General features: G+C 44.8%; 1 protein-coding gene across 4 annotated transcripts in view; it reads left to right on the forward strand.

Annotated features, from left to right (window-relative positions):
- The first annotated feature begins 1726 nt into the window (after positions 1–1726).
- The window catches only part of ECPAS (Ecm29 proteasome adaptor and scaffold), a 127476-nt gene continuing 109640 nt past the window's right edge, over positions 1727–19562 (forward strand). Inside the window, exons 1-2 of one of the 4 annotated variants that reach the window (XM_026456263.1) lie at positions 1757–2024; positions 13073–13176. In XM_026456263.1, the coding sequence (XP_026312048.1) occupies positions 13155–13176 (22 nt within the window). In that variant the 5' untranslated portion in view covers positions 1757–2024; positions 13073–13154. Of the gene's footprint in view, positions 2025–2212; positions 2649–13072; positions 13177–19562 lie in introns of those variants that run through there. The other 3 variants (XM_026456261.2, XM_026456262.2, XM_026456260.2) reach the window with 3 other exon arrangements.

Raw genomic sequence — 19562 nt, forward strand, 5'->3', positions numbered from 1 at the left:
AACTGTTAACAGAGATTATTTATAGGCATGAGTGGGATGAGGGGGATGGTGGGTATGGAGTTGGGGGAAGACCTGTATACACCTCTGTATTGTTTGTAAGTAGTTCATTGTGTATTTATTTTGGAGGCAACATCAAATAAAAGAGGGGCGTACATGAAAGGGGTTGGTTAACTTAGTGTACTATGAAGTTACAAACAAAAAAGGGTGATGGTAGTGTAGTGTTTTGAATTAACGTGGAACAATGTGTTTGAAGGAATAATTGATCCAGAACTTTATTGTATGAAACCTGTCCCCATCAAAGCCATACATGGGGCTGTATATATGTGTCCAGAGAAAAGGTCTTCTGCACACTTAACTGTTAGTCATAATTTCTCTGCAGAGTGGGATGGTGGGGCTAGGAGGAAGGACTTTCACTTTTTATTTTATTTTATTTTAATTTTTATTTTTTTTTTGAGACGGAGTCTCGCTCTGTCGCCCGGGCTGGAGTGCAGTGGCCGGATCTCAGCTCACTACAAGCTCCGCCTCCCAGGTTTTACGCCATTCTCCTGCCTCAGCCTCGCGAGTAGCTGGGACTATAGGCGCCCGCCACCTCGCCTGGCTAGTTTTTTTGTATTTTTTAGTAGAGACGGGGTTTCACCGTGTTAGCCAGGATGGTCTCGATCTCCTGACCTCGTGATCCGCCCGTCTCGGCCTCCCAAAGTGCTCGGATTACAGGCTTGAGCCACCGCGCCCGGCCACTTTTCATTTTATGATACTCCAAATCATTTGCATGTTTTTAACAAAGATCATGTATATATATATATATTTTTTTGTCAAGACGGAGTCTCGCTCTGTCCCCCAGACTGGAGTGCAGTGGTGCGATCTCGGCTCACTGCAAGCTCTGCCTCCTGGGTTCAAGCGCCTGGGTTCCTGCCTCAGCCTCCCGAGTAGTTGGGATTACAGGTGCGCGCCTCCACGCCCAGCTAATTTTTGTATTTTCAGTAGAGGCAGGGTTTCACCATGTTGGCCAGGCTCGAACTCCTGACCTCGTGATCCACCCGCCTCGGCCTCCCAAAGTGCTGGGATTACAGGAGTGAGCCACTGCGCCCGGCCCAAGATCATGTATAATTTCTACAATAAAAACAATAAAGGAAATAAAAATGTCTTCAGTGTTGTACCTTGTACTTGGCCTGTTACAACAGGAATGACACATATTCCATTTTCAAGACATTACTTAGGGCTTTATAGATTTCTACTTTAAGGAATAAATGCAATTTCAATCCATTTAAGACTTGATTTCTTCTTCTTATATAAAAAAGTATCTGATCTTGTATCTAATTTGTTATGACAATATCATCACTTAAAGTACAGCAATTATGCAACCCCTGAATTTGAATTTCATTTTGCAAGTGTACATGACCTCACGGACAAAGCGAAGGCAGAAAGTTAAAATGAGCATTTCGAAAATAAATCACTCTCGTGACCGAAAAGAACGTAGGGTATCTGAACAAAATCTCAAAGCTCACATAGGCATAGATACTTCCAGGTGAACTTTAGGAATCTTGGCTCATCTAACTTTTGCAGGGCTGAGTGGATCCCCTACTCCTGCTAGCCGTTTTGGGAGCACCAGCAACCTCCACACCAGAACGGGGCTGTCAGGGGCCGCTGCGGCGCAGGGACTCGCCCGGTACTGAGTCAGCGCCGGGGCCGAGAAGTTCGGCGGGAGGCGCAGGGCGGGGCTTCCTCCCGCCGACTCCGAGCCCGGCTCTACTTTTCTGAGTCCACGTCTCTTCCTTTGGACAGGCGTGTTTCCCCAGGTCGGGCCCAGCCAACGTGACAGCCGCAGACCTCGGAAAAGGGCGCTCCGGCCCCGCCTCGAGGATTTCCCCCAGCCGCTAGGGCAGCCTGGGCCCGCTCGGCCCAGCCCCTCACGGACTGCGGCGCGCGGCTCCCCGGGGCCCGGCCCGCTGAACGCCTTGCTCCACAGCCCTCACTTCGCCGCGCCGAGTGTAGCGTCCGCGGCATGGAGACCGGCTCCGACTCAGGTCAGAGGCCCGTGCCGGGGCCGCGGTGGGTTGGCTCTGCGCGCGCGTTGGGGCGGTTAGGCCGGGCCGCCCGCACAGGCCGCCGCGTGCCGAGTCCGCGCGGGGAGCGCACGCGGGGCGGGCGGCGACAGGTGGGCAGGACGAGCCGCGAGCGAGCGAGGGCGGGCGGGAGCGCGAGGGGCCCGGCGGGGGGGCCGCTGGGAGGATGGCTCAGCTCTTTCTAAATATAAAACCGGCGTGAGTTGGGCGAGCGCGGCGCGGAGTCGCAGAGCCGCCGCGCGGGCCTGGCGCACGGGAATTCGGCCGCACAGACGACGGCGGCGGCGGCGGCGGCAGCAGCAGCGGCAGCGGCTCCGCAGAGGCGCGAGGCTGCGGGAGCGCCCGAGTCGCGAGCTCGCGGGGGCAGCGAAGAGCGACGCTCGCGACGCGGAGGACGCAGGCGGCGGCGGGCGGGCTTCGAGGCACAGCGCGGTTCGCGCCGAGTGATCGGAGGCGGCTCGCGGCCCCTGCAGCACCGCGAGCCGCGAGTCCCCCGGCCGCGCCCTGCCCCCCCAGCCCCTCCTTCGTTCCCTCCCCGGCGCAACATGGCTGCGGCCGCCGCCTCCGCCTCCCAGGATGAGCTGAGTAAGTGCCGCGGCCGAACCTGGGGCCGCGAGCCGGAACGGGCGCCGCGCGGTGCCGGGGGGCGGCGGCCGCATCTGGGCTGGAGGGCTGGGGCGCCAGGCCCGGTGGGCGGGCGGCGGCCGCGTCGTGCGGGGAGCTGGGGCGCCCGGGCCTGGCGGGCGGGCGGGGCGCGGACCGTCGCCGCTGGCGTTTGTAGGCCTCAGGTTTGCACCGTCACGTTGCGAAATTGAAACTGGAGCCCCAGGCGGAGCCACCTCTGCCCGCGATCCGCCCTGGCCCGGGGTGGGGGGAGCCCGGCCCCCTGCCCACCGAGCCTCGGCTGGCGGGCGGGCCGGAGCCCCGGGGTGACGGGCAGTGTCCGCCCGTCCCGTCTGACCCCGCCTAGCCCCCGGTCCCCGACGGTTGGGCGAGTTCTAGAAATGGAGCTTTTGGGAAGGGGGAGAAGGTGCCTTTTTGTGACACTCTAGTAATCAGCCGAAAGGTCACGAAAAGGCGGTGACCCTCAGGTGGAGCAGGGAGGGCAGAGAGGGTCGCCGGTCGAACCGCAGGAGAAACCACGGGGTGACAGCGCTTTCAGAAAGGAGAGTTAGTGCCCCCTCGATCGTACGCGGTGCAGCCTTCCCGGGGACGGCGGTCCGTGTCTGGGGAGAGCAGTGGTCACCCTGAATCCCAGGCCGCCCCGCCCGTCGCCGGGGTTCGCCTCGATGCTTTGTGGGAAGTGTAGTTCCGGGGCGCCGCCGCGGGCCCACGCTGGGATCATAAATACCGAATTTTCATAGGACATAGGACATGTGAGATAATTTCTGATTGCGTTTTGAGTGTTTTTTTTTTTTTTTCCTCCACCCAAGGATTTTCTTTCTTTCCTTTTTTTTTTTTTCTCCCCCAATGCTGCCCTTCAGTTTATGGCAAAAACAAGAAAGGTGTTATTTGGAGATGATGTGGGTTTTAAATGGAATAAAGAAATAAAGCATGGGTGAGGTGTTGCAAGCTTTTTGAAGCTTATATTGTTAAAGCCGCTTCTGAATTTCCATATGAAAGTAGTTATACACGTAATGTATGTTTCTCTGGTGGTTGTCAGTTTAAAGCCACTTTTATATACATGATCTCACTTTTGCCCTCATAGCAACCTTGTGAGGCAGATAGGTAGGAATTATCCTTGTTTTAAAGAGGAGGCAGGTTTGGAGAGATTAAGTTCCTTGCTGCTTTGACACAGAACTGGTGGAGCAAGAGTACTGTTTGCTCTTTTTGAAGCTGAAGTAAACACTTGGTGTGATCCTGAGCAGATTGGAGAGTTGGAGGAGACAAGGTCTCATGGTGCGATTAGAGATAGAAGCCGGCTAAATAGATTGCTCTTCTGTCGGTTCCACGTGGAAGCACCGCCAGGCCTTCTGAGATCAGTTCCATGTTTTGTTTTAATTGTGATAAAAATACACGTACCATAAAATTTCCCGTCCTAGCCATTTTTAAGTGTGTAGTTCAGTGGGATTGAGTGCATTCACACTGTTGTGCAATCATCACCACCATCCATCTCCAACTCTTCATCTTGCAAAACTGAAACTTGATACCCGTTAAACAACAAATCTCCATTCCCTCCTCCCTTCAGCCCCTGGCGACCATCATTGTACTTTCTGTCCCTGTGATTTTGAGTATTCTTCGTACCTCGTGTAAATGGAATCATACAGAATTTGTGACTGGTTTTATTTTCATTTAGCATAATGTCCTCAAGGTTCATCCATGTTGCGTGTGTCAGAATTATTCCTTTTAAAGGTTGAATGATATTCCCTTGTATGTATATACCACATTTCCTTGTCCATCTATTTGTCTATGGACACTTGGGTTCCTTCCACGTTTTAGCTATTGGGAATAATGCTGTTGTGAACATGGGTGTACAGATACCTCTTTGAGACCTTGCTTTCAGTTCTTTTGGGTACATACCCAGAAATGTTATTGCTGGATCATGTGATAATTCTAGTTTTAAATTTTTAAGGAACCACTGTACTGTTTTCGACAGTGGTTGTTGTACCATTTTACATTCCCACCAACAATATACAGGGTTCTAATTTCTCTACATCCTGGCCAACACTTACCTGTATTGTCAGTAGTAACCATCCTGATAGGTGTGAGGTGGTCTGATTTTTTTTTTCAATTGCTATGCTGTATGACATCTGAGTTCCTGTTGTAGCACCAAACACATTAAAGTCTGAATTGCTAGCAGGAATGGGGAACAAAACTAGAGGAAGAATTGGATATTCTGAAGTGGCTGAAGTATTTGTGTCTATGCAGTGTGCTTCTGTACATTCAGGTACTGGTTAAGATGCTGTTAGTTAAGGGATTTCCTGGCTCTAGTAGCTAATGGAAGGTTAGGAACAAATAATTTCAATCCTTGCCTTCTCCTTGTTTTGTTCAGTTAAATTGTCAGTCATCAGCCGCAGATGTCTGTGGACTTGGTTTCTGTATTTCTTCAGGAGAGACTGAATACGTGGCAGTTGATACCTTAGAATAATTTAACTTGAAAGCATATACGTGTACACTGGTTAAGAAGTTTCATATAAAGCACTTTTAGTTTTAGAATGGCTATAATAAAATAGGAGATGCTGATAAAATGTGCTTTTGGCCAGGTGCGATGGCTCACACCTGTAATCCTAGCACTTTGGCAGGCCGAGATGGGTGGATCATCTGAGGTCAGGAGTTCAAGACCAGGCTGGCCAACATGGTGAAACCCTGTCTCTACTAAAAATACAAAATTTAGCTGGGTGTGGTGGCACGTGCCTGAAGTTCCAGCTACTCAGGAGGCTGAAGCAGGAGAATCACTTGAACCTGTGAGGTGGAGGTTCCAGTGAGCCGAGATCGTGCCACTGCACTCCAGCCTGGACAACAGAGCTAGACTGTCTCAGGAAAAAAAAAAAAAAAAAAAAGTGCTTTTAAGAATTCTACTAAAAAAGAGAATTATCCAAATATTTTCTATTATTTATGACTAGTAGATGATAGTAAAAGCAAACTACTAGATGCCAGCATTGTTCTCTTCCACTGACATTTTATTGTAAAAAAAATCTTCAAACTCACAGAAAAGTTGAAAGTGAACATTCATGTACCCACCACCTAGATTCTGCAATTGATAGTCGAATAACTTTATGATATTTACTATTATAGCAAACTTCGTCATTTGTCCATCTCAGTAGATTTTTAAAAATTGTTAAACTTTTTTTTTTTTTTTTGAGACAGAGTCTCAGTCTGTCACCCAGGCTAGAGTGCAGTGGCGCGCGATCTTGGCTCACTGCAACCTCTGCCGCCTGGGTTCAAGCAGTTCTCCTGCCTTAGCCTCCTGAGTAGCTGGGATTACAGGCGCCTGTCACTGCACCCAGCTAATTTTTGCATTTTTAGTAGAGACGAGGTTTCACCATCTTGGCTAGACTGGTCTTGAACTCCTGACCTCGTGATCCACCCGCCTCGGCCTCCCACAGTGCTGGGATTACAGGCGTGAGCCACCATACCTGGCCAATCGTTAATTGCTAACTTTTTAAAAAAATTGTAATAGAATACACATAACATAAAATTTACCACCTTAAAAATTTTTCTTTTGTTGTTTTTTTCTGGAGACGGAGTCTTGCTCTGTCGCCCAGGCTGGAGTGGAATGGCGTGATCTTGGCTCACTGCAACCTGCACCTCCTGGGTTCAAGCGATTCTCTTGCCTCGATCTCCTGAGTAGCTGGGATTACAGGTGTTCGCTACCACGCCCGGCTAATTTTTTTTGGTAGAGACAGAGTTTCACCGTGTTGGCCAGGCTAGTCTCGACCTCCTGACCTCATGATCTGCCTGATCATTACCTCCCAAAGTGCTGGGATTACAGGTGTGAGCCACTGCGCCCTGCCTCCCTTAACAGTTTTTAAGTGCACAGTGGTATTAAGTACTTATTACTCCATTTTTTTCATGCATTTCAAAGTAAATTGGTGACATCAACACACCTTCCCCCTAAATATTTCAGCACCAGCATTGTTTTAAATGCTTTGCATGTATTTTTCCTCAGAATGACCCTGAAAGGTAGGTAACATTATTATTGCTGCTTTTTGGAGAGAGAAACAGGCTTCTTAGCCTACCCCTGGATCCTGAAGCTGGAAAGTAGTCCCCGTGTCCTCAGCTTCTAGTATGCACTCACAGCCATCCTTGAGGCCATCTTACCTCTTTGCACCATGGTCAGAGTGTGCGTGATGAACAGTTCAAATCAGATGCATTGCCAGATTCTCAGCTAGATGTTACCTTAATCCAACCATTTGACTGTTGTTTATCGTTGCTGTTGGGTACGAAAGAGACACCAAAGCCCGCCAAAGGAATTACAGTACTATTGAGGAAGAGGAAGAATATGTGTAAACAGATAAGTAAGGACCAAAATATATGACTGTATGATATGGATAATACTAAAGTAATATCGTCTGTGATTCCCGGGTCTGTTATTTTGAGATGTGTAGCTGGTAAAACTGCATTTCTATAGATTTCAAGTGAACATCTTCCCTCTTGCACTTGAAGTAATTTACGTCACATCAATTTAAGTGAAATCTGCAACTTTCAGTTATGTCTGCTACCACACTTTGTAGGAGAAGCAAAATTGACTGTTAGGGTTCTCTTTTATTTTATTTATTTATTTATTTGTTTATTTGTTTTTGAGACGGAGTCTCACACTGTTGCCCAGGCTGGAGTGCCGTGGTGCAATCTCAGCTCACTGCAACCTCTGCCTCCTGGGTTCAAGCGATGCTCCTGCCTCAGCCTCCTGAGTAGCTGGGATTAGAGGCGCGCATCACCGCGCCCGATTTATTTTTGTATTTTTAGTAGAGATGGGGTTTCACCATGTTGGCCAGGCTGGTCTCAAACTGACCCAAAGTGCTGAGATTACAGGTGTGAGCCACTGTGCCCGGCCTATTTATTTATTTATTTATTTTTTTGAGTAATATCATTGAGCATGAAAGTTTCCAGAAGCCTGGATGTGGTGACTCAAGTTCGTAATCCCAGCACTTTGGGAGGTCGAGGCGGGCAGATCACTTGAGTCCAGGAGTTGAAGACCAGCCTGGGCAACATGGTGAAACCCTGTTTCTACAAAAAGTATAAAATTTAGGTGTGTGTGGTGGCATGTGCCTGTAGTCCCAGCTACTTGGGAGGCTGAGTGGGGAGGATGGCTTGTATCCAGGAAGTCAAGACTGCAGTGAGCCTAGATCGTACCACTGCGCTCTAGCCTGGGTGACAAAGCGAGACCTTGTTTCAAAAAAAAAAGAAAAAAAAAAGGTTGCCAAAAATAGGCAGGTTATTTTTGGGCTGAGACTTGTTAGCATTTGTTATCCTTTCACAAACTTCATGTTTGAGTCAGTGATTATAATAGAATAATGGTAAAGCTGTTTATGTATTGTGTGTTTACTGTGTGTTCTCATTGTTTTGCATGTATCAACTAATTGAATTCTCAAAACAACCCTGTGAGTTTGGTACTGTTACTGTCTCGGGGTAGAGCTACCCTCCTTAGACAGTTAGAACTTGAACTTAGATTCTCTGATTCCAAAATTTGTATTAATTCTGCCCTACTACTACTGTATTATTCCTGCATGGGAGAATATATAGTTCATAACAAGATCAAGATGGCTTTTTTTTGTGTGTGTGTGTCTAGTATCCAGAAAAAACCTTCTGTAGTATATAAAATGTATAATTTAAAAAAAAAATTATTTTTTAAAAATGTGGCAGTTGGGGCCAGGCGCAGTATCCAGAAAGAACCTTCTTTAGTGTATAAAATGTGGCAGTTGGGGCTGGGCGGTGCCTCACACCTGTAATCCCAGCAGTTTGGGAGGCCGAGGCTGGTGGATAACTTGAGAGCAGGAGTTCAAGACCAGCCTGGCCAACATGCTGAAACCCCCATCTCTACTAACAATACAAAAAAATTAGCCGGGTGTTTTGACATGCACCTGTAGTCCCAGCCTCCTGGGAGGCTGAGGCAGGATAATTGCTTGAACTCGGGAACTGGAGGATGCAATGAGCTGAGAATGCATCACTGCACTCTAGCCTGGGTGACAGAGCAGACTCTGTCTCAAGGAAAAAAAAAAAAAAAAAAGGCCAGGTGCAGTGGCTCACGTTTAATCCCAACACTTTGAGAGGCTGAGGCAGGTGGATCACCTGACGTTGGGAGTTTGAGACCAGCCTGACCAACATGGAGAAATCCCATCTCTACTAAAAATACACAATTAGGCAGATGTGGTGGCGCATGCCTGTAATCCCAGCTACTTGGGAGGCTGAGGTTTGGAGTTCCTAAGGTTTGAGGTCGGAAGTTCAAGATTAGCCTGGCCAACATTGTGAAACCCTGTTTCTACTAAAAATACAAAAATTAACTGGTTGTGGTGGCACATGCCTGTAGTCCCAGCTACTCGGATCACTTGAACCTGGGAGGCAGAGGTTGCAGTGAACCAAGATTGTGCCACTGCACTCCAGCCTGGGCGACAGAGTAAGACTCCTGCTTGAACCCGGGAGGCAGAAGTTGTGGTGAGCTGAGATCGCATCATTGCACTCCAGCCTGGGAAACGAGTGAAACTCCATCCCAGAAAAAAGAAAAAAATATTCTGATGTTGTTGAACAGAACATAGTAGATTTTTGAGTAAGTTGCCAAAAAAGAAAACTATTAGTTTTGACTGTTAAAGGCAGTTCTGAAATCTAGTTTGTAAATTAGTTAAGGTCAGAGCCTGTAGCTTTCTTTTCTTATGCTTAGAGTGATTATGACTATTGGAAATGAAAATAAATTCAGTGCAAGACATGTAGCTAGTTTTTCTGCTACTATTATCTTCTGCCACTTTATGGAAAAGTTGACATTATAGTTAATATTTCAGCAGTGGGTTGAGAGATTTCCGACAGGGAAGGAAGCATTTGAGACTTTTCACCTGGTCAGCTGTTTAGTGGTTTCGTATTCTGGTCTTTATAATTATAAGTAAGGCATCCTTAGAATCTGATCTTTGTTGGGATAAAGGCAACTCACGAAGGAGCAACAACGTGTAATCTTAAAGGATGCACTATTCAATTTGACCATTTGACATAGCTATGGGAAACTTCAGCTGCAAAAGTTGGCCAGATAATCAGCATGTCAAGTGTCTTCTGAGAGAGCCTCTGCTAGTGCTGGGACTCCTGGTGACTCTTTTAGAGGATGAGACGTGGGAAGCTGTGTGTTGAACATGATTCTGTGGCCATGGTGAAATAGCCCCTAAGAGCTGATTGCTTAAATGACCAGAATACAGGCTTCTGAGCTGATCTTTGTAGAAAGGCCAAGGCAAGCCTGTATCATTTACGTTTTGGTTACTTAACCAAATCGGAAAGTTAAGATGGAAAATGGCCATGGATATTTCTGGTTTTTTTTTTGTTTTTTTTTTGTTTTTTTTTGAGACAGAGTCTCGCTCTGTCGCCCAAGCTGGAGTGCAGTGGCCGGATCTCGGCTCACTGCAAGCTCCGCCTCCCTGGTTTACGCCATTCTCCTGCCTCAGCCTCCTGAGTAGCTGGTACTACAGGCGCCTGCCACCTCGCCTGGCTAGTTTTTTTGTATTTTTTAGTAGAGATGGGGACGGGGTTTCATCGTGTTAGCCAGGATGGTCTCGATCTCCTGACCTCATGATCCGCCCGTCTCGGCCTCCCAAAGTTCTATTTTTTTAAAATTAATTTCCATTCTGATTTTTTTACTTTCACTGCATTCTGATTTTTTTTTTTTTTAAACAAGAGTCTCACTGTCACCCAGGCTGGAGTACAGTGGCACGATCTTGGCTCATTGCAACCTTTGCTTCCCAGGTTCAAGTGATTCTCCTGTCTCAGCCTCCTGAGTAGCTGGGACTAAAAGGCGTGTGCCGTCACACCTGGCTACTTTTTGTATTTTTTAGTACAGATGGGGTTTCACAATGTTGGCGAGGCTGGTCTTGAACTCCGGACCTCAAGTGATCCGCCTGCCTCGGCCTCCCATATTCGCTTGAGCCACCGCACCCGGCCCACCACATTCTGTTTTGAATTATGCTTTCACTAAACTATAATACGTAATAAAGGCCAGTGTCAGTGAGAATAGTTGGCACAGGAGCATTGACCTTGTTCAGAAGATAGATGTTAAAACTGAAGTCAGGTCACTGCCAGTGTTCTCAGATGGTTTGATCCCTGTTGCTGAGATCTTGTTTCAGGCCTGGCCTTGATGCTTCCCATCTTATATGGCTTGTTTTGCCCACATATTTTTTCAATTCAATAAGCAGACTTTTAAAATTGAGTAAATAATGTATGGTGCTGTCCTCAGAGGGCTTATAATTCAGTGCAGAGACAGATTTATATGCAAATATAAATAACTTATACAAAGCATGGTAAGTAAACTGCCTAACACAGTTCTTTGGAAACCTCAAGAAATGAGAATGGTATTTGAGGCTAAAGGAAAAATAGCTTGAGCTGAGACATGGAGATAAGAAAATATGCAAAACAAAAACCGCTGAGTAAGTCTGTTGTGATGGGAATGGGGGTGCTGTGTGAAGTACTGGGAAAGGGGATTAGCTGTGTGGTTTGAGACTTGGCCCATGCTGCCTTTATGATTTGGGATGTTGGACAAATTACCTTACTTTTGCAAGTCTCAGTTTCTTCCTCATAAAATTGGAATGACAAGAATCACTCATAGTATTGTTAGAATTAATGTATGTGAAAATGTACTGTATAAACACTTAAGCTCTTATAAATTATTATTTTTGGTGTGGTACAGTATAATAGCAGATGATGCTGTGGAGATAGGTTGGGACCAGTGTGTTGTAGGAATGCCAACAGAACTAGTTTGGACTTTGTTCTATAGACAGTAGAGAACCATCAAAGCTTTTAAGCAGGAGCGTAACATGAGTAGGTCTGTTTTATAAGGGTAGCAGATGGCAGTGGTGTAACACTGATTGCAAGGATCCTGAGACCAAGAGCCGCAAGACTAATTAGGAGGGTATCACAGTGGCCAAGTAAAAAGAAACTTAGGGTCTGAGTTGGGACAGTGGAAGTGGATTTGGCAAGGAGTTAATATAATCTAAAATCCCTAAAATAGGGAGAAATTGTTGGCTAACGAGATGAGGGTTATTAAAGAAGGAAGGAGTTAGAGATGAATCTAAATCTGACCTGAGACTAGAAGGTGGGAGGAGTAAGGGAGAGTGCAGCCTCTAGACACATTTAGGAAAGTGAAGAAAAGAGAGAACAGATTCCACAGATACGTAGTCTGTGTTCAGCAGAAAGATTATTTGTTGAATGAATGGGTTGAGTTATTGAGGCCCCATGTTGTTTAGGGAGACTGTTTTGAGTAGTGGCTAAAACCTCTGGAATTGGAATCAGAGACAGTTTTGAATCCTGATTCTGATACTTCTTGTGTTCTTGAACAAGGGACCTAACTTGTGGGCCTTGGTTTTCTCATCTGTAAAATGAGATAATAAAACTTAACAAGATTTTTTTTTCTTTGTTTTTTTTGTTGAGACAGGGTCTCTCTCTGTCACCCAGGCTGAAGTGTAGTGGTATGATTTCGGCTCACTGCAGCCGCAATTTCCTGGTCTCAATCCATCTTCCCACCTCAGCCTCCTAAGTAGCTGGGACTGCAGGTGGGCGCCACCACCCCTGGCTAATTTTTGTATTTTTTGTAGAGACAGGGTTTGGCCATGTTGCCCAGGCTGGTCTCGAACTCCTGTACCCAAGCAATCTGCCTTCCTCAGCCTCCCAGAGTGCTGGGATTACAGACGTGAGCCACCGTGCCTGGCCAGGATTGTTTTAAGAATGGGAAGAGATAGCACATCTTGGCACATGGATTGCAGGTGTGTGGGAACCTTGGTTCTGAAGCTAGGGAGATAGCGTGGGAATGATTCCCATGGTAGAGCTGTGGGAATGGGCATATTCTTCACAGGCAGCTGACTGGGGGCCATGCATATACATATTTAAGAGTGAGAGGAAGATAATCAGAGAAAGGAGATGAAGAATGTTAAGAGGGTACAGCGGTGGCCAGGGTTATGTCTGTTAGCCATTTACGTTCTCATATGTAATGTGCTAAAAACATGTATACATGTTTAGTAACACTGCTTATAAAACTATTGTATAATTGAAACACGTCTAACTTTAACAGTTTATATATTTATGATATACATACATATACATATATGATAAAATATGTTGCATTGGTATTTGAGATTTTAAGTCTTCAGCGAATGATTAGCAGTGTATTTTTTGAAGTATTAGCATGTTCTCAGTAAATTTGGTTTGTGGACATATGCCTTATTCTTTCTCAAATTTGGTAGTCATTACAATTTTTTTTCCTCATACTAAATTTTGCAAAGCAGGGCATCAAAGATCTAACAAGAAATGAAAAGTGTTTTACTTTTTTCTTAACATGGTAGCTATGCATATACGTCTGTTAATTGTATTTTTTTGGTTCTAAATAATAGATTCTTTATACAATTGCATTTGTGCGAGTGGATGAACATACCATTGGTGATCCCGAGGATTTTTGTCAAGATTGGATAAACCATGTATCACATTGATTGTAGAGGTTAGTAGATTTAGTTCCTTAGGATGTGTGCTTTTTTTTTTTTTTTTTTTTGGTAGCAGCATTTAAAAATGCATAGGTTATCAGGTAGCAATTTGCCCCCAAGATCATCATGTTTTTGTTTTTTTCTTTTTCTAGCTATCAGGAGATAATTGGTTAAGTTCGTGTTAATTTACAAATGCCTGAAGTCTCTATTCTCTGTGATGCTAAACATAAAAAAAAATAAATTACAAAAAGAAGAAAAAGATAAAACTTGAAGTCTTTTTTTTTTTTTTTTTTTGAAACAGTGTCTCACTCTGTTGTCCAGGCAGGAGTGCAGTGGGGCAATCATGGCTCACTGTAGCCTTGATCTCCCAAGGCTCAAGTGATCCTTCTGCCTCAGCCCCACCAAGTAGCTGGGACTACAGGCACATGCCATCACGCCTGGCTAATTTTTATATTTTTAGTAGAGCTGGGGTTTTGCCATGAAGGCTGGTCTCAAACTCCTGGTCTCAAGCGATCCACCTACCTCGACCTCCCGTGGAGATGTTATTTAGCACTGTGCACAAGGAAAAGACGATGGATGATCGTTTACAAATAACTTTGTGTGCCAGAATCACAAAAAATCATTTTACATGCTCCAGGAATGCCATCATGGAATTTTTTTTTAATTTAAAATGTTTTTTTTGAGACAAGGTCTCGCTGTGTCACCCAGGCTAGAGTGCAGTGGCACAATCATGGCTAACTGCCACCTTGATCTCCTGGGCTCAGGCAGTCCTCCTGCCTCAGCCTCTCTAATAGCTGGGACTACATTTTGTTTTATTTTTACTTTTTGACACAGGTCTCCCTTTGTTGCCCAGGCTAGAGTGCAGTGGCACAATCATGGCCCACTGCAGCTTGACCTTCTGGGCTCGAGTGGATCCTCCCACCTCAGCCTCCCAAGTAACTGGGATCATAGTTGTGTGCCACCATGACTGGCTCCTTTTTTTTTTTTTTTCTTTTGGTAGAGACAGAGTCTCTGTGTGTTACCTAGGCTGATCTGGAACTCATGAGCTCATGGTGTACTCCTAACTGGGCCTCCCAAAATGTTACGATTTTAGATGTCAGCCACCGTGCCCAGCCAGTTGTTCTGTTTGTGAAAAGAGGTATGAAGGAGGCATCATGGTAATTGGATGTTCCTAATTCTGCCATTTTGTCATACATTGTGATTTTGAGAAAAGCCATTTAATTCTACTTCATTCTAAGGCAGAATGAGAGTATGGTGTCCTTTTTACTCTTGGATGATATTGGATGGTCTTTTGATTGAAACTCTGTAAATTCAGATTGTAATTCTCTGATATCATGGACTCAATATCCAGTGAGTTCCTGGGATTTTGTAGCTTCAATCCAAAAGTGCTTTTTGTTGCTATCTTCTAATTTAACTGTTGGACCCCTTCTCCCTACCCTCCTATGCATTCTACTGTATTTTGGTATATATATTGCTGCTGCTGATATGAAATGTCTTCTTTAGGTGAAATTTTGAGGGATGGGATAATGTTGAAACCAGAATTCAACTTTAAAATAAATTTTGGCCTGTTTTTGCTATTTTCACATATCTTTATTTCTTGGGCATTTAGAGAAATGACAAATTGGGAGATTGGAAGAATTGTTTAGAAGAACAATTTATTGTTTATTCCCTCCTAGATTCTTTAGCTCCTAGAGCTTTTGGGCTTGTGATTGATATATTAATGTCATTATGATATACTGAAGGCAAAAGTGAAACTACAACTACTAGGATTTAAATAGGGATTTAAAAAAAGAACATTCTAGGGTTTACACACCCAGATGAGCGTTGTTTTTCTAAGTAGCTTTTTTGGGTGGATCTTAACTATCGTACATTTGACTTCTATGCAGTCTGAACTCTCGCATAGTATGTATTATTTCTTCTAAGCTAGCTTTCACAAGCTGAAGTAATCTTTCCTGCTTGTCACCTCCTAAAACCGATTTCTAACTATCTCTGCCAGCCGCTGTCTCTGGGGGAAAGGGCCTTGGAAGGTAGAAGTGTTTGTGGACCTCAGTGTCAGGAGTCTGGCACTTACTCGTTAAATCTAGGGCTTCTGTCTTGTCACCTGGCCCAATCTTGCCAAGCTACTCCTATGATTTCCTCCTCTTCCTCTGCGTGTGTGTGTGCGGTGGGAGGAGAGGACATGATGTGGTTGTGGGGAAGGGGGTGTGGGGTGGTAAGCAGTATGAACAGGGACGGATAGCCTTGTTATGGGCTATACTGGATTGGCAGGGAGTTTGAAGTAGCCTGGAATCATATGCAAAAGGCTGGGCACAGTGGCTCACACCTGTAATCCCAGCACTTTGGGAGGGCGAGATGGGCAGATCATGAGGTCAGGAGTTTGAGACCATCCTGGGTAACACAGTGAAACCCCATCTCTACTAAAAATACAAAAAATTAGCTGAGTGTGGTGGCACGTGCCTATAGTACCCACTACTCGGGAGGCTGAGGAAGGAGAATTGCTTGAACCTGGGATGCGGAGGTTGTGGTTTGCAGAGATTGCACCACTGTACTCCAGCCTGGGTGTCAGAGCGAGACTTCATCTCCAAAAAAAAAAAAACGGCCAGGGAAAAGAAGAAAGACTCTAGCCTGACCTGTAGTGGATCCAGATGCAGGGGTTTCCAGATTAGGGTATCTGCCTGGGCCCTGTGGGGACAGGCTGGTGGACTAGGGAACAGAAAGATAATCTGTCTGATTGCCTTAATTCTGTGGGGCAGGTTTACTAGCAAAGGACTCCATCAACAGGGACCTCCTGCTCAGGACTTTGTTGCCTGTGAAGGTACTCATTGCCACCCCTTGGGCCTTGGCTAGAGAGAGGCAGCTCCTGCAGGAACCATGATGGATTGTCTCTTTCTGATAATGGATCTTCTCCCCATTCCCAGCTTATATTTATGTTTACTGTTAGACTGCCTGACATTCTCCTTTTAAGTACATTTGTATCTGTTGAGTTCTGTAAAAAAGGCTGGGGGTAGGGGTAACTCTTTAAAAACAGGAGTAGAGATCAAATTTCTGGACATTCTTTTTTTTTTGAGACGGAGCCTTTTTTTTTTCCAGGCGGAGTCTCACTCTGTCGCTCAGGCCGGAGTGCAGTGGCGCGATCTCGGCTCACTGCAAGCTCCACCTCCCAGGTTCACGCCATTCTACTGCCTCAGCCTCTCAAGTAGCTGGGACTACAGGCGCCTACCACCATGCCTGGCTAATTTTTATATTTTTAGTGGAGATGGGGTTTCACTGTGTTAACCAGGATGGTCTCAATCTCCTGACCTTGTGATCCTCCCACCTCGGCCTCCCAAAGTGCTGGGATTACGGGTGTGAGTCACCACGCCTGGTGGGACAGAGTCTTGTACTGTCGCCTGGGCTACAGTGCAGTGGCTCCATTTCAGCTCACTGCTCCGCCTCCCAGGTTCAAATGATTCTCCTGCCTCAGCCTCCCGAGTACCTGGGATTACAGGTACCCACCACCACGCCCAGCTAATTTTTTGTATTTTTAGTAGAGATGGGGTTTCACCATGTTGGCCAGGCTGAACTCAAACTCCTGACCTCGTGATTCACCTGCCTTGGCCTCCAAAGTGCAGGGATTACAAGCGTGAGCCACTGCACCCGGCTGCTTTGTGTTTTTAGAGACAGAGTCTTGCTCTGTTGCCCAGGCTGGAATGCAGTGGCACACAGTCTTGGCTTACCGTAACCTCCGCCTCCTGGGTTCAAGTGATTCTCCTGCCTCAGGCTCTCAAATAGCTGGGATTATAGGGGCCTGCTGCCATGCCCAGCTAATTAATTCTTAAAGAAGCATCCTGCTGGCTTCATTTGGGTTTTGCCAAGTATTAGAGTGGCTTTTGGGGAATTGAGATGGTATTTCAAATAGAAGAAGTCGACTTTAACTTCCAGTTAGTATTTGGTTAGATTTATAATTCACAGGATTGATCTACCAGAAAATATTAATATTATACACAAAATCTAGATGCCAACTAGGGCTTCTTTTTCCATAGTTTTAGCCTCAAACTCCTAATTGTACTGACTGTTAAGAGTCCATTCTCTTCCCTGCCTTCCAGCCTGATGTATCCAATTTTTGTGAATTCCTTATAGCTTAGTATCTTACTCTTTTCTTAGTTTCTGAGCTCCCATTTCTGAAAATGTTTCAGCTTGGACATGAATCTCTCTCTCTCTCTCTCTTTTCCCAGAATTGGTATGTCCTAGGAAAAGGCCTTGTCTTAAGAGCGCTTGATTTTCTGCTCTTTTACTGGTTCTCCCCTTCCTCTTCATCTTTTTCTGTTCTCTTCTTTTCCTTCTTTCTGCAGTAACTGCTGCATCTCTGCTGGTTTGGAGGCATGTTGTATATAATTGTCTAGTAAGATTTAGTATCTTCTCCGCCTGCTTTCTCGCTTAAACTGTGTTATAATTTAGCATGCTAGAAGGAGCATTGGACTGTCTTTGTAATCTTGGTCAACAGAATGTTTTCAAGGCTCTGTTTTCTCAACTGTAAATTGGAGCTATTACTACTTGCTTTACTAGAAGTTCTTTACAGGCAGGTACTGTGTTCCAGTGTGTGCTTGGAGGGTAGAGGCCTCTGGGTTCAGCTTATTTGTTTTGTTTTTTGATTTTTGAGACTGAGTCTCGTTCTGATGACCAGGCTGGAGAGCAGTGACGCGATCTTGGATCACTGCAACCTCTGCCTCCTGGGTTCAAGCAATTCTCCTATCTCATCCTCCCTAGTAGCTGGGACTACAGTCGCATGCCGCCACGCCTGGGTACTTTTTATATTTTTAGTAGAGATGAGATGGGATTTCAGCATATTGGTCAGGCTGAACTTGAACTCCTGACCTCAGGTCCTCGGCCTCCCAAAGTGCTGGGATTACAGGCATGAGCCACTGCACCTGACCTGGGTTCAGCTTCTGAATCTGTGTATCATTCACACGGTGACTTCTGGCAGGTCAGTTAGGTTGTGAGTCTATAAATGCATCTATAAGTGTGCATCACAATTTTCTGAGGCTCAGAAGGCCATATGAAACTGCTTTGTGACTATGATGTATTTTAGTACTTATATATGTGAATCAGAAGAAAGTAAATACCTTTAGAAAGAATATTATAGTGTAGTATATTTCTATAGTAACTTGATAGATCTTTTAAAAAATACCGTGTAGTGTTAGCAGTGGTCTAGATATTTTTAGCTTTCTCTTCAATCTCAGCTTCTACATAAGACCTCTAACCTGATTTGTATTTTAAAATTTACTTTCATATTCAGGAAAAAATAATATTCTTTGTAAAAAATTTAAGCAACCTTAAAAAACTTGAAACCTGTCACTCAGAAATAACTACTCATTCTAATTCACACAAGTAATTCATGCTCATGAAGTTAGTAATGACACATAATTAAACAAACCAGAAAGAATCCTCTGAAATTCAACCAAACCAGGGATAACATTACCTTAAATAGAATCCTTTCCCTATTTCTTTTGATGGTATACTTTTCTTGCATAATTTTTAAGGAATGTTTTGATGTTCAGGTTGTCCTGAAAGGAAACTGATTTATTGCCTTTTCTTTTCTTTTCTTTTTTTTTCCTCTTCTTTTCTCTCTTCTCCTCTTCTCTTCTTTTTTCTCTTCTCTTTTTTTCTTTTTTAACATGCTTTTTCCATTAATAATGATGTGAGGGAAAAATAAGTAATTGTAGGTTTATTGCCTTTTCTGGTCCTGTGAGAAAATAGCTTTTCCTCCCTAATTTAGAAGTTAAAGTTGTATTTTTGAGAGAGATCTGAAAAATGTGTGATTTGTGTGGACAGTTTTATTTCTCAGGAATGATTTAATGTTTTCAGAAATGTCAGTAGCTAAAAGTAGGCAACACTGAAGTCCTTAAAACTTTATTGGTCGTTTTCTTTTTATGCGGGTAAGAGGAGGGAGAGTTCCTTCTTCGTCTTTAGATAGAGAAACTAAAGACAGGTGAATAATATAAATTTGAATTATTTAAAGGAAAATAAATGAGCTGGGTGTGGTGGCTCATGCCTGTAATCCCAGTACTTTGGGAGGCTGAAGTGGGAGGATTGCTTGGGCAACACAGGATAACCTCATCTCTACAAAAAATAAAACAATTAGATGAGTGCAGTGGCATATGTTTATGATTTTAGCTACTTCCAGAGGCTGAGGTGGGAGAGTGGCTTGAGACTGCAGTGAGCTGTAACTGCACCACTGCACTCCAGCTTGGGCAACAGCAGAACCCTGTCTCCAAAACAAAAACATATGTGTGTATATATACATAATTTATATTTTTAGTAGATTTTTTTCCTCCTACATGAATGTCACACTTAACATGAGCTAAACTGAATTTTTGTTTTGTTTTTTAATTTTAAGATTCTCAGGGTTTTGATACTTTTCCTT

Source organism: Piliocolobus tephrosceles, chromosome 14 (assembly GCF_002776525.5).
Source record: "Piliocolobus tephrosceles isolate RC106 chromosome 14, ASM277652v3, whole genome shotgun sequence".
Lineage (NCBI taxonomy): Eukaryota > Metazoa > Chordata > Mammalia > Primates > Cercopithecidae > Piliocolobus > Piliocolobus tephrosceles.